At 41.3% G+C, this 15243-nt stretch overlaps 1 protein-coding gene across 5 annotated transcripts in view; it reads right to left on the bottom strand.

Moving 5' to 3' along the window:
- Positions 1-15243, bottom strand: part of Bckdhb (branched chain ketoacid dehydrogenase E1, beta polypeptide) — a 199130-nt gene that overhangs the window by 128234 nt on the left and 55653 nt on the right. For 3 of the 5 annotated variants that reach the window (XM_006510786.1, NM_001305935.1, NM_199195.1), the window contains 3 exons: positions 7098-7231; positions 6711-6866; positions 4185-4293 (listed from right to left, as the gene is read on the bottom strand). The exons of 1 other annotated variant lie outside the window; for it this stretch is intronic. In XM_006510786.1, the coding sequence (XP_006510849.1) occupies positions 4185-4293; positions 6711-6866; positions 7098-7231 (399 nt within the window). Of the gene's footprint in view, positions 1-4184; positions 4294-6710; positions 6867-7097; positions 7232-9884; positions 10017-15243 lie in introns of those variants that run through there. One more of the 5 variants, XM_017313114.2, reaches the window with a different exon arrangement.

Genomic DNA, 15243 nt, shown 5'->3' with positions numbered 1-15243 from the left:
GAGAAATTGGTCTGAAGTTCTCTATCTTTGTTGGATCTTTCTGTGGTTTAGGTATCAGAGTAATAGTGGCTTCATAAAATGAGTTGGGTAGAGTACTTTCTACTTCTATCTTGTGAAAAAGTTTGTGCAGAACTGGAATTAGATCTTCTTTGAAGGTCTGATAGAACTCTGCACTAAACCCGTCTGGTCCTGGGCTTTTTTTGGCTGGGAGACTATTTATAACTGCTTCTATTTCTTTAGGGGATATGGGACTGTTTAGAAGGTCAACTTGATCCTGATTCAACTTTGGTACCTGGTATCTGTCCAGAAATTTGTCCATTTCGTCCAGGTTTTCCAGTTTTGTTGAGTATAGCCTTTTGTAGAAGGATCTGATGGTGTTTTGGATTTCTTCAGGATCTGTTGTTATGTCTCCCTTTTCAGTTCTGATTTTGTTAATTAGGATTTTGTCTCTGTGCCCTCTAGTGAGTCTAGCCAAGGGTTTATCTATCTTGTTGATTTTCTCAAAGAACCAACTCCTCGTTTGGTTAATTCTTTGAATAGTTCTTCTTGTTTCCACTTGGTTGATTTCACCCCTGAGTTTGATTATTTCCTGCCGTCTACTCCTCTTGGGTGAATTTGCTTCCTTTTTTTCTAGAGCTTTTAGATGTGTTGTCAAGCTGCTAGTATGTGCTCTCTCCCGTTTCTTCATGGAGGCACTCAGAGCTATGAGTTTCCCTCTTAGAAATGCTTTCATTGTGTCCCAAAGGTTTGGGTACGTTGTGGCTTCATTTTCATTAAACTCTAAAAAGTCTTTAATTTCTTTCTTTATTCCTTCCTTGACCAAGGTATCATTGAGAAGAGTGTTGTTCAGTTTCCACGTGAGTGTTGGCTTTCTGTTATTTTTTTTGTTATTGAAGATCAGCCTTAGTGCATGGTGATCTGATAGGATACATGGGACAATTTCAATATTTTTGAATCTGTTGAGGCCTGTTTTGTGACCTATTATGTGGTCAATTTTGGAGAAGGTACCATGAGGTGCTGAGAAGAAGGTATATCCTTTTGTTTTAGGATAAAATGTTCTGTAGATATCTGTCAGATCCATTTGTTTCATCACTTCTGTTAGTTTCAGTGTGTCCCTGTTTAGTTTCTGTTTCCATGATCTGTCCATTGGTGAAAGTGGTGTGTTGAAGTCTCCCACTATTATTGTGTGAGGTGCAATGTGTGCTTTGAGCTTTATTAAAGTTTCTTTAATGAATGTGGCTGCCCTTGTATTTGGCGCATAGATATTCAGAATTGAGAGTTCCTCTTGGAGGATTTTACCTTTGATGAGAACAAAGTGCCCCTCCTTGTCTTTTTTGATGACTTTGGGTTGGAAGTCAATCTTATCAGATATTAGGATGGCTACTCCAGCTTGTTTCTTCAGTCCATTTGCTTGGAAAATTGTTTTCCAGCCTTTTATTCTGAGGTAGTGTCTATCTTTTTCTCTGAGATGTGTCTCCTGTAAACAGCAAAATGTTGGGTCTTGTTTGTGTAGCCAGTTTGTTAGTCTATGTCTTTTTATTGGGGAGTTGAGACCATTGATGTTAAGAGATATTAAGGAAAAGTAATTGTTGCTTCCTGTTATTTTTGTTGTTAAAGTTGGCATTCTGTTCTTGTGGCTGTCTTCTTTTAGGTTTGTTGAGGGATTACCTTCTTGTTTTTTCTAGGGCATTGTTCCCGTTCTTGTATTGGTTTTTTTCTGTTATTACCCTTTGAAGGGCTGGATTCGTGGAGAGATAATGTGAGAATTTGGTTTTGTCGTGGAATACTTTGGTTTCTCCATCTATGGTAATTGAGAGTTTGGCTGGGTATAGTAGCCTGGGCTGGAATTTGTGTTCTTTTAGTGTCTGTATAACATCTGTCCAGGCTCTTCTGGCTTTCATAGTCTCTGGTGAAAAATCTGGTGTAATTCTGATAGGCTTGCCTTTGTATGTTACTTGACCTTTTTCCCTTACCGCTTTTAGTATTCTATCTTTATTTAGTGCATTTGTTGTTCTGATTATTATGTGTCGGGAGGAATTTCTTTTCTGGTCCAGTCTATTTGGAGTTCTGTAGGCTTCTTGTATGTTCATAGGTATCTCTTTCTTTATATTTGGGAAGTTTTCTTCAATAATTTTGTTGAAGATGTTTGCTGGTCCTTTGAGTTGAAAATCTTCATTCTCATCCACTCCTATTATCCGTAGGTTTGGTCTTCTCATTGTGTCCTGGATTTCCTGGATATTTTGAGTTAGGATCTTTTTGCATTTTCCATTTTCTTTGATTGTTGTGCCGATGTTCTCTATGGAATCTTCTGCACCTGAGATTCTCTCTTCCATCTCTTGTATTCTGTTGCTGATGCTCAAATCTATGGTTCCAGATTTCTTTCCTAGGGTTTCTATCTCCAGTGTTGCCTCACTTTGAGTTTTCTTTATTGTTTCTACTTCCCTTTTTAGGTCTAGTATGGTTTTGTTCATTTCCATCACCTGTTTGTATGTTTTTTCCTCTTTTTCTGTAAGGACTTCTACCTGTTTGATTGTGTTTTCCTGTTTTTCTTTAAGGACTTGTAACTCTTTGGCAGTGTTCTCCTGTATTTCTTTAAGTGATTTATTAAAGTCCTTCTTGATGTCCTCTACCATCATCATGAGATATGCTTTTAAATCTAGGTCTAGGTTTTCGGGTGTGTTGGGGTGCCCTGGACTGGGCGAAGTGGGAGTACTGGGTTCTGATGATGGTGAGTGGTCTTGGTTCCTGTTAGTAGGATTCCTACGTTTACCTTTCGCCATCTGGTAATCTCTGGAGTTAGTAGTTATAGTTGACTCTGTTTAGAGATTGTTCTTCTGGTGATTCTGTTACCGTCTCTCAGCAGACCTGGGAGACAGATTCTCTCCTCTGAGTTTCAGTGCTCAGAGCACTCTCTGCTGGCAAGCTCTCTTACAGGGAAGGTGCGCAGATATCTTGTTTTTGGACCTCCTCCTGGTCGAAGAAAAAGGCCCAAAACAGGGCCTCTCTCAGAAGCTGTGTTGCTTTGGCAGTTCCCAGAAGCTGTCAGCTTCTGTGGTGCAGACTCTCACCTGTGCAGACTAAAATCCTAAGTTCCAGGGAGTCCTGGAACCAAGATGGTGACCGCTGCTCCTGAGGCCAAGGCCGTCTCCCGAGCCAGGCGGACACCTGTCCTCTGGTCCGGATGGTGGCCGGTTATCTGCGGCCCGCCCAGGCTGCTGCCTCAGCGGCTCTGTGCTTCTGCCCGTCCCAGAAGCTGTCCGGTTCTCTGGCGCACCCTCTAACCTGTTCAGACTAATTTCCTAGGTCCCGCGGAGTCCCGGAACCCAGATGGCGACCGCTGCTGCTGAGGCTGAGGTCGCCTCCCAAGCCAGGCGGATACCTGTCCTCTGGTCCGGATGGTGGCCGGTTATCTGCGGCCCGCCCAGGCTGCTGCCTCAGCGGCTCTGTGCTTCCACCCGTCCCAGAAGCTGTCCGGTTCTCTGGCGCACCCTCTCACCTGTTCAGACTAATTTCCTAAGTTCTGCTGAGTCCCGGAACCCGTGTGTTTTCTTGTACATAAATTACATCATAGCAAAAACATGTGGCTTCAAATTTAACTGTTCAAAAGTGATTTGCCAAAGTAATGCTCTTGAATTCGGAGTGTGAGGGGATACATTTTAGATAGAATAAATCATTTGATATTTAAATTTTCCATGACAGCTGAGAAATAAGCAGTCACAGATGTGTGTTTATAAATTGTGATTGTGAGCTACAGGAAGGCTAACCAGGCATCTTGGTCTAGTGCAGACAAGACCCCCAGGGAAGCCTGATTCCACAGTACATTGTTAACAGGACCTGCCTCGTCCCAGAGTCCCCTGACGTGGAGGACCTTGGGGTAACTTATCTAAATCAGACTTTCAATGTCATGAAGCATAACAGGTACCTTCTCTTTCTCCTCCAACCCACACTGAGCAAACAGAACTAAGCAGGATCCTTTATGCTTGTTAACATTTTACAACCCGCAATCAAAATCTAAATAGATGGGTTTTCTCTAAAGTTTACTTCTAAGGACAAAGTAAGTATCATAGAACTCAATCTATAAGGAAAGTGGAAATCAAGGGTAGGGGCAGAAAGGCTTTTTAAAAAATTAACTCTGTAAAAGAATGTAAGGAGAGTCACAAACACAAAATATAAGAAATCCTTACCTGCTGCCCGGTAAAGTATTTTAGGTTCAAAAAATATACATGGATTTTTATCTTCTATGCATGACAACAGAAGTCCCTTGGCCTGGAAAGGGCTTCGGGGTATTACCACCTGTAAAAACAAACAATTTTAATGAAATTCATCCCACTAAGTCCACTCCTAAGGTTGATACTTAACCAATCAAGTGTAAGTAATTCAACCGGGGAATGGGTACTTGTATTTACTATAACACTTATGCTTTGCCCCTCAGATAAGCATTTCTAAAATGACACCCCGCTGCCACTCACCGATGTAAAGCGCCACAATCCCCTTAGTTCTAATGGGCAAATGGCAAACCTGCATTTCGTAAGTGGAAAAGTGACTCACTGAACTCTGTGGGCTGCAGAGTATAGCATCCCATTACAAAGAGAAAAGGAAAGCATGGCTACTCCATGTCTATCTCCAGTGCACAGGGAAGGGCTCCAAGACCTTTAGGAATGAGGAGGCACTGCTCGACATAACTTGGCAAAGCACTCTGCGTGGGTCACTTCGTCTCTCCTCAGTGACCTCAGGACGCAGCTCTTTCCGCCACTTAGAAACAGACCCTGGCGCACACAGAGAGGTAAAGACACTGCCCAAGGTTGCACAGCTTGCTAGAACAGAGATTCTTACTCTTTCCCGATACAAACTAGAGACCACGCTCTTGACCGTCAAATCACAAACTTGCATCTAAATTCTCATGATTGTAAAATAAATAAGAACAAACTCTAGTTTGGAAGAATTATTAGAATAAGCCTGAACCTCCTACAAAGATCAAAGACAACTCCTTGAAGCAAACCACCTTTGGGTTTCAAACACATTATCGTGGTTTTTGGTTTGTTTGGTTTGGTTTGTAGATCTGGAAGTCAAGTCCTTAACTTGCACACACTAGGTAAGTGTTCTACACTGTGCGACACCCCCAGCCCTTAATCTGGTTCAGAGAAAGCCATACTAGGTAGACTAGGCTGACCTCACACTTTTAATCTTAGTGCCTTGAAAGAATTGTGTTATTTTTATGAAAAGAATGTTTTTTTAAAAAAATAAAATAGCATAAATCTCTCTACTAGCCATATCATACAATGCCTTTATGCTTTTAGCCTTTCATCTTTCTTTGTTTGTTTGTTTTTGTTTTGTTGGTGGTGGTTTTGTTTTTCCAAATAGGGTTTCTCTATGTTGCCTTGGCTGTCCTAGAACTTGGAACTCTCTCTGTAGGTCAGGCTGGCCTCAAACTCATAAGAGATCCGCCTGCCTCTGCCTCCCAAGTACTGGGATTAAAGGTGTGCACCACCACTGCGCTGTCATAAAATTTATTTATTTTTATTTTATGTGTATGAGTATTTTCTTTGTATATATGTGTATACACCACAGGTGTGCAGTGCCTACAGAGGCCAGAAGGTATCAGATGTCCTAGAACCTGAATTACACAGACAGTTGTAAGTCACCCTGTGGGTGCTGGGGATGGAACCCCGATCCTCTTCAAGAACAATTACTGCTCTTAACCACTAAACCATCTCTCCAGACCTTGCTGTCTTCGTATAATTATCTTTATTAGCCTTTTAGTGTGTGTGTGTATTTCAAGTTTAAAAATAACAAATAGAAAACACAACAGAAGATTAAACGTTCTGTTGTTTAAAACCCTAGGATGTGGTATAAGCATTAAATATGATCAATATCCAGCTCAAACTCAAAAAACAAGAGTTGCTCCAAAGTGGCGCTTGTCCCAAACTGCCACTGCTGGCTTGTGTCAGAAAAGCATACAGACTCCATTCAACTGAGACAAACCTTATTCTTATGATCCAGCAGAAATAAATAAATAAATAAATAAATAAGGAAAAAATGTAAACATTTTTACAACTGATTTGTACTGTCAAAAACAAATATGCCTCTCTGCAAAATATCTGCAAGTTTCTGTGATTCCCTGGAAAGCTGTTTGGTGACTATCAAGAGACAAAATATTTGTGACATCCAAAAGACTTAAAAGCTATTACAAGCTCCAGTTACAAATAGGAGACCCTTCCAAGTGGGCTGAGCAGAGCTACTTTATCCTAGAACAGAAAAGATTCACATCTAGATGACAGCCCTCTCTCCATCTGCTCAAAACCTGAAGACTGAGCTAAGAGCAAACATGACTTTGAGGTAAATATTGACTAAACAGTAGGTTTTATTAAAAGCGCCTCAAGATCAGCTAAACGAGAAAAACCCACTTGAAAGAAGAAACTAGAACTTTGGGAGACTGCTAGACTCTTTAGAACCTATGCAATTAACTGATGCCAGCATCATGCCAGTGCTGCTTCAGGAGGAACATTCTAGAAAACTGGACATCGGCAAGTTAATTTAAAAAGAAATGCTAACCTCCCCTATCTCAAATATAGTTAAGTTGGTATCAATTCCAAAGTCCCGCTTGTCTTCCTTCAGATAAGAACGCTGTTGGCTAATACTTACAGCATGAGCAAAGGGGGCGCGGGGGAAACAACTAATAATGATCAAATAAATGAAATAAACAAGGATACCTTGATCCCTGGGCAATGGGCAAAAAAGGCTTCAGGACTCTGAGAATGGTAGAGAGCCCCATGGCCCACACAACCCCACGGGGCCCGGATGGTGAGGCTCCCACAGTTGAAAAGATCACCTGAGCGGTAGCGATACTTGGCAGCTTCGTTGACAATCTGCAGAGAGAAGAGACATGCTACAGTGACTCCTTCCTGCCCAATGCATGCCTTAAAAGCATGACGTTGTATCTTCAAATGCATCCCCTCTACAAAATGCGAACTGCAGAGCACCAGTGGACAACAATTGCTGAAGGCAGGGCGGAGCTGAGTGGGAGGAGCCAGCCAGCGTCCTCGGAAAGCTGGAGACCCTCAGAGATACCCTTCCCAGCAAAGCAGCAGGCAGCCTACCTGATCAAAGGCAGGGAAAATATAGTCGGCAAACTGGATTTCCGCAATAGCTGTAGCACCGGTGACCGCGATTCCAATGCCAAATCCAACTATTCCTTGTTCACACAACGGGGTGTTAAACACTCTATCTTTTCCTTTAAAAAAAAATGATTAAAGTTAATAGGAACATAAATAGCAAACAAAAGAAATGCCGCAAATTAAAGCAATGCAATACGCATCTGAAAATGAGGGTGATGAAGAAAAGTGGGTCAGAGGAAGCAACAGTAAACAGCAAACTGGCTGACTTCAGTACATACTGTATGAAAAGTAAGAAACCTAAGCATACCAACTAAAGAATCACAGCCACACAGATACAGTCTGAGAGGCAAATCCCAGGTATCTCAAGGGGAAAGGGTAAAGAGAAAACTACACAGTGCAAACCCTAATCAGAAGACGCTGACGTCACATTATCAACAGCGGACATTGAGAGGAAGACACTGCCAAAGATAGTATGGCGAAATTCATACTGTTAAAGGGTCAGAGTCACAAAGACTTCAGACATGCAACCGTGAGCGCCAAGCAGGACGGAAAAACTGCCTCATGGAAATGGAACATAAGCAAGTACATAAGTCAGCTTGAGATTCTGAGACGCCATCTGGTCAATACAGAAAAAAACTCCCTACCCACCCCATTAAAGGAAAGGGGCATTAGAAATATTGATATAACACAATAAATTATATGACTTAACTGACATAAGCAGGATGTCATCTCTCCACCAGGAACTCTAAGACAGGGCCAACCATATGCTGGGCTATCAACCTATCTCAGCGACTTTGTAAAGAGTCAAATCAAATGCAGCGTATTTAAAAAGAGAAGACTTGAATGTGGGAAAGAGACTTGTTGGGAGAAGTGGGGGTGGCAGGTGGGAAGCAGCCAAGAGAAAGGTGAAGGGGGAGTAGGCAGACTGCACTTTGCACAGATATATGAACGTGTCAAATGACAAATTCATTAAGAATTATTTATAAGAACCATATTGAGTGCGTTCTCTGGCCGTGGTGGGATTATACTAGGAATCAGTAACAATAAGAAAATCTGTATGTGCGGCTGGAGAGCTCAGTGGTGGCTCAGTGAACATCTTAGCCTCAAGTTACAATGTTCAAAAAATGGTAAAATAGGAAGGAGGGGAAGGGAGGAAGAAGTTACAATGTTCAAAAAATGGTAAAATAGGAAGGAGGGGAAGGGAGGAAGAGGAGAGGAGAAGGGAGGGACCAAGAAAGCTAGCTGACTATTTTGTTGTTTATTGTAAATATCCCATATAGGCTCATGTGTTTAAACACCATAACCCCCCACTCCCATTCCCACCCCACCCCCAAGCTAGTCGCTCTGTTTGGGAAGGACGTGAAACCTTTAGGAGGCGGAGCCTTTCTGCAGGGAATAGGTTACTGGTGACAAGCTTTAAGGCTGTGTGTAAAGCCCATCCCCACTTCCTAGTTCGTCTCTACTTGTGTTTGGCTGCAATGTGGCCAGCCACTTCCTCCTCCCACCCCCACCCCAGCTCCTGGCACCATGCCTTCCCTGCCTACTGTCATGTTTTCCCCACTCTCACAGACTGAGCTGTGAGCCAAGACAAAGCCTTTCTGCCTTAGGCTGCTTCTATCACATCATTCTATCCCAGCAACAGAAGAAAAGGAAAAGAAAAGAAAGGAGGAGAGGAGAAAAAGGAGCTAGGGAGATGAAGTAAAGTGTGTGTTAGATGGCTTACTAAATGCATCTCTATAATCCATAGCTCAAAAAAATGAAAATAAGTGGAAATTTGAGAAAACATGTTTGAATTGAATAACTTAAACTCTGTATCTCAACTTACTGAACTACTGAAGTTAAGTGCAGAGTTGCTTCTTTCAAACTAACCCTCCTCTTATTTATTTAAAATTCCAGGCAAAAAGTGATCAATTTGTAGAGGCATTGGAAAGCTAAAAGCAGACATGAACTGAACCCTTGAACCTTGCAAGAAGATACACGCAGCAAATGATCACAGTTATGGGGCTTACCCAAAGGGACTCTGTACTCTGATTCAGAGACCACTAGAATCCAGACAGACAGACTATATTAATAGGTGTCAAAGAGCAGAATCTGAGGTGGATGTGGTCATTAACTGAAAACCAAGAAAGAATGTCCCATTGTTGCACAAACCGGCATGCACACACTGACACCTGGACCTGTCCAGCCCTCTACAAAGAACTCATTAGAACATAACCCCTGGAAGTGAAAGGTGCTGAGCACAGATTTCTCCTGTACCCAAGAAAGAGAACTCAAGAGTATGGAATCCTAATGTCCCTTAAGTTAGAGGAACTTCATGGAGTTTAAGAAACACTATTACATGATGAATAGGTCACCAAAGGAAGTAAGAGGGAAATCTAAAACTCCCTAGAAGTTAATGAAAGGGAAAACACAACCGATCAAAACCTATGGGGAAGACTTAAACCATGAGATCAGTTCCAAGGGTAGAAGCTTCTAGCTATAAATGTCTACCAAAATAAATAAATAAAAAAATAAAATAAAATCAGAGAAATCTCAGATAACTAAGTGTTCTACCTGAGAAACCAAAAACAAGGCAAACCCAAAAAAATCCATACACAGGAAGATAGAAATTAATAAAATGAGAGAAAGAAAAAGAAAGAACCAGAGAACCAAGAGTTGGTTCTTATAAAATGTAAATAAAGTTGTCATATCCTTAAACAAACTAACCCCCAAAAAGGTAGGAATTATGACAGATGCCAAGGAAATTTAGAAAATTATGACAAACCTTACCATAGTCCATTAGCTAGGCATGGTCACAGAAACCTGTAATACCAGCATGCAGGAAGCAGAAGCAGATGGATCTTTGTGAGCTCAAGGCCAATAAGGTCTACACAGCAGGTTTCAGGCCAGCTAGAGCTATAAATTGAGACCCTGTCTAAAAACAAAACAAATCAAAATAATATTATATCCCCTTAAATTGAAAAATATAAAAGAAATGAATCAATCTCTAAATGCATATAACCTACCAAAATAATCTAAAAGATGGCATCATTTAGTGCACGCCTTTAATCCCAGCACTTGGGAGGCAGAGGCAGGCAGATGTCTGAGTTCGAGGCCAGCCTGGTCTACAAAGTGAGTTCCAGGACAGCCAGAGCTATACTGAGAAACCCTGTCTCAAAAAAAAACCATTAAAAAAAAAAATACATCTAATACATCTATGACAAGCAGAGAGACTGAAATTAATGTGAGAACCTAAGTCCAATATCCAAAACCTACATTTTAATAAAATGCAACCATGGACCTCCATCCCTTTGCAAGTTGTCCTCTTGGTATGGACCTTTACTGCCACCCCTTTTCAACCATTTCTTCTAGCCTACCTCCATTTCTTTATGACTTCTTCTGATCTACAGAATAGCTCTCTACCAGGAACCCCACAACTGCCACACTAAGATGGGGCTCAGGTATGCTACATGTGCCCTCCTTCCCCTCTTCCTAGAATACCCCCATCCCCCCTGAGACTTACACTCTTACTGCAGAATTAGGGTTTTCCTAGCTTTTGACTGCCATCCTTTTCGGTCATTCCTTCCTGGCCATCTCCAGTCATTTGTGACTCTCCATCAAGGTCTCTACTAGGGACTCATAGCTGTATACTTTTGCTGTGAGATTCAGGGAACCCACAGCCACCACACTTAACTAGGGTACAGTCATTTCTTCTAACCCACCTCTATACCAACTCAGGGAACTGTTCTCTACCAAGAGCCCACAGCTGCCACACTGGACTAGGAACCAGACTGGGGCAATAACAACCAAAGAACTGAACACCCATCCAACATAGTCAAGGCCACCTAGTAAAGGAGGCATTATCAAAGCAGGATTTGAGGGCTAAAACAAACATACAGAAGGTGAAAGACTGGGTAATACATTATTTTGCTTTATAAAACAGAGCTGTTGAGGCAATCAATGAAACCTTAGTAAGAAACTAGTAAAAATTAAAATTCAGGAGATGCCTGCAGACTATCCCCTTTTTGGGTCTCCTATCTGCGTGGAACGGGTCTCTGGTTGCAAGGTGGACAAGGAGTCAGCAAATGACAAATAGAAGCAACACATGAGATTGTGCAGAATCTGAATGCAATTTGTCAAATCGGCCATTGTAAATACTTGTGTATGGGTATAACTCAGCTATCTATAGTTCTAAGTATCTACTCTGGTTCCTTCTTAGATCACAAACTTCCTTCTTCCTAGATAAGGGTACATTCCTGTGTAGGGCAGTGACTTAGCTATCCATGCCCAAGGTCGGATCAAGGACTGCCTAGAATCTAACTTAGCAATATGTCAAAAAATCAATCCTTAGGAACACTTGTAATAAAGCAATATTAAGGGAAAGCACACAGATCTGTTTACCAACTAAAGCAAGGACATTGGAGCATTCTTTATACAGGATGCCACGATTCCAGGAGACTAAGTTTCCATGAACTTTTCGCCTCGGGACAGCACCTAGGTTTTTGGGGCCTGTCGCACTTGTCACTACTGGAGTGGATGTAGCAAGGAGATACAGCCAAAGGTAAACTAAATAAAACTCCTAATACCCTCATGAATAAGGATGATGATCAGCTTTCAACTTGGGCCACTGACCATTAATACAGATGCAGGGTTAAAAAAAGGGGGGGGGGGGTAGGCACAAAACGTCAAGGAAATCTAGAATACTATGAAAAGACTAAACCTAAAAAAACTAAGTCTAGGAGAATGGGTCTCAGTCTCTGTCATACAGCAACCCTTTCACAGTCCCTCATGCTGTGGTGACTCCACAACCATAAAATCATTTCTGTTACTACTTCATAACTGCAATTTTGTACTGTTAGGAATTGTAATGTAAATATCTGTGTTTTTCAATGGTCTTAGACAGCCCCTGTGAAAGAGTATTCAACCTCCAAAGGGGTCATGACCCACAGTTTGAGGACTGCTGGTATACAGGAAGGAGAAGAAACCCAGATAAAGGCAATAGAAAGTATTGTTAACAAAAATCACAAAAGGACATTTTCCCAATCTAAAGAAATACCTATCAGGGTATAAGAGGCATACACAACACCAAATAAACAGAACCAGAAATGAAACTCCCCACAACATATAATAATTAAGACCCTAAATGTGTGTGTGGGGGGGGGGGGTATTACAAGCTGCAAGAGAAAAAGACCAAGTTACATATAAAGGCAAGCCCATCACACTAAAACCTGACATTTTATTGGAGGCTCCAGATATTCCACAAGCATGAAAAAACACAGATGCCAGCCAGAACTACTATACCCAACAAAACTATCAATCACAATTGAAGAAATAAAAACAGTTCACAATAAAAGCAAATTTAAACAATGTCCACCAAGTGGGCTCTACAGAAAGCATTAGAAGGAAAAAACTTTAAAAACACACAAGAGGATACAAAGAATAAATAATCCAGAACAATTCATATTAACCAAAACAAAGGAAAATATACAACATATTAAAGGAATTATTAGTTCTCTTTTAAAGATTTTATTTATGTGAGTACACTGTCTTCAGACACACCTGAAGAGGGCATTAGATCCCATTACAGATGCTTGTGAGCACCATGTGGTTGCTGGGAATTGAACTCAGGATCTCTAGAAGAGCAATCAGTGTGTGGGTGGGTAGGGGAGCACCCTCATAGAAGTAGGGGAGGTGAGGGGATAGGGGGGCTGTGGATGGGAAACCAGGAAGGGAGATAACATTTAAAATGTAAATAAATAAAAGAATTTTTAAAAATAAAATAAAATCACAAAAAAATGAATTAATAAACACTGCTCAGTAATTCTGTTAATGGTCTTAATTCCTCAATAAAAAGATACTGACTAAAAGACTAATTTAGAAAACAGGCTTCATCTTTCTGCTGTATCCAAGTAACACACTTCACGACCAAGAACAGACATCACCTTGGGGTAAAAGGATGGGAAATTATCAGTGTATTACTCAACCCGCACCAGAAAATGTTTCTTTTTACAGGGCGTGGCAATTGACACAGAGACCCACAACTGGACAATGTGCAGTGAGTCAAAGACTTTAGAACACTTGGTCATAAAAGGGACCTTTATCAACCCCTGACCTCTGCCCCAATTCTCACAGATCTATGCAGAAGAAAAGGTAGAAAGAAAAGCCAGAGGTAGGGGACGGCTCCTCAGAAAGTGTCTTCCAGGTGAAACATGATTGATCATATATAAACTCACAGAGACTGTGACAGCATGCACAAAGCCTACACAAGTTCAAGCCACACAAAATTCCCAACACAGAGAGCAGAAAGTGTACACGGAGTCCCACCTTCAACCAAGAAGTCATTGGTGACTGATGCTTGCTGGGAAAGGGAAATCACTTTTCTCCAACAGAGTGTCACTGGATATCAATCATACTCCAAAGCAGGCCCCATGCCCAGGAGTAGTTAGCAACACACAATGGACTCATGATTTTGTGTGCTTTTTTGTTTGCCCGACCCCCTCCCCATCTTGTTGCACTATTTGTTTGTTTTGATTTGGAGGGTTTTGTTTTTTTAGAGAACAAGAAGTTGGGTGGGTGGGAGGTAGGGAGGAGCTGGGAGAAGCTGGGGATGGGAAGGCAAGCATATTTGTATAATCCCAAGAATCAGGAGGCAGAAGTAGGAAGCTCCCCAAGACTCACTTTATAGCTCACCTGGCCTACTTGGCAAGCTCCCGACCACTGAGAGACCTTGTCTCAAAAAGCAAAATGAAGAACACCTAAGAACTGACACCCAAGGTTGTCCTCTGGCCTCCACACACATACACCCATAAACACACATGTGCATCCATACCATCTTCCCAACTAAAACTGGTCCAAGGGCCAATGGATTCACTGCACAATTCTACCACATCTTTAAAGAAGAATTAACAGCAGTCCTTCTTAAATGACTACATAAAATAGAAAAGAAAGGAATGCTAGGAAACGCTGTATAAAACCAGTATTACCTTGATGCCACTCCCAGATAAAGGTACCAAAAAAGAAAAAAGGAGAAAGAAGATAAAATTATAGTCCATTATCCTCAATGAATAAACTTAGGTGCAAAAATTCCTAATAAAGTATTTGTAAACCAAACAAACAAGACAATGAAAAATTCTGTCAAGGCTGTGGACAAAAATGGAAGGGTCAGAAATGGGAGTGTTGAGGCAGGAGGAGCTTGATAAACCCCTCATGCAGGTTTTGCCTTCAAACCACAGTATACACTTCATTAGCACACTACTCAGATTTCAGTTAAAATTTCACTGCTTCTCAGCTACTGACAACATTTTACGACAAAAAAAAATCTAATTTCAGAAATCTGATCTGGAACCCAAACATCCAGGGACAGACCTGGTTGGTATTCAAACTCTGTTTCTATAACCCAGGATATCAGTTCATCTTGGTATGCAGAATTCGCGTTCAGCTCAATCATTCCCTTTGAATACGAGCCACAAATAGGGCAGGTGCTGGAGATGCAGACTCGACACATCCTGTACTTTGTAACTCTTAAAAGCAGCTGCAGAAATTTAAAAGTGTGACTCACACTCATCCTAATCCGTGACTGTCTTCTGAGCATGTAACCTCGACATCTTATCAATGTCCTACTCCACTGGAAGTACCTGGATAATTTTTGAAAGAAAAAAAAAAAAGATTCTATTGCTTGAGTGGTAGCAAATGAACACGAATCCCAGCTGCCTGCAGTGGAGGCCAAACCCAGCAAGTCTAAGCCTACTTAACCAAACAAGCAGCAGTCACTAATTTGCTCCTTGCAGCTTCAAGTTCCTAGGATACAGGTAAGTGTTTTTCATCTCGGTAAACAAAGAACAGCATTATTTAGAGGAAACAGCTTAACAAAGGACATTTTTAAATGCTCCGGAAGAAAGAGCTCCCACACAATCACAAGGTTAAAAATCTTTCTGTCTTCTGCCTAATCTGGACTGGTGATGTAGGCACTAATAAGATACACAATGTTGATGACTTCCTCTTGCCTCCAATGCAGTTAACCCAATGTAAAGCTCACGTATGTAATATCCTGAGAGATGAAATATTGCAAACAACAATGGCGCTATGAAGCAAGACAGACCAGGATACCTATCTTCATAAATTACTAAATTACCTAAGGCTCTATTCTTCT

Source organism: Mus musculus, chromosome 9, assembly GCF_000001635.26.
Source record: "Mus musculus strain C57BL/6J chromosome 9, GRCm38.p6 C57BL/6J".
In the NCBI taxonomy this organism is placed as follows: Eukaryota; Metazoa; Chordata; class Mammalia; order Rodentia; family Muridae; genus Mus; species Mus musculus.
This window is presented reverse-complemented; position numbering and strand designations above follow the sequence as displayed.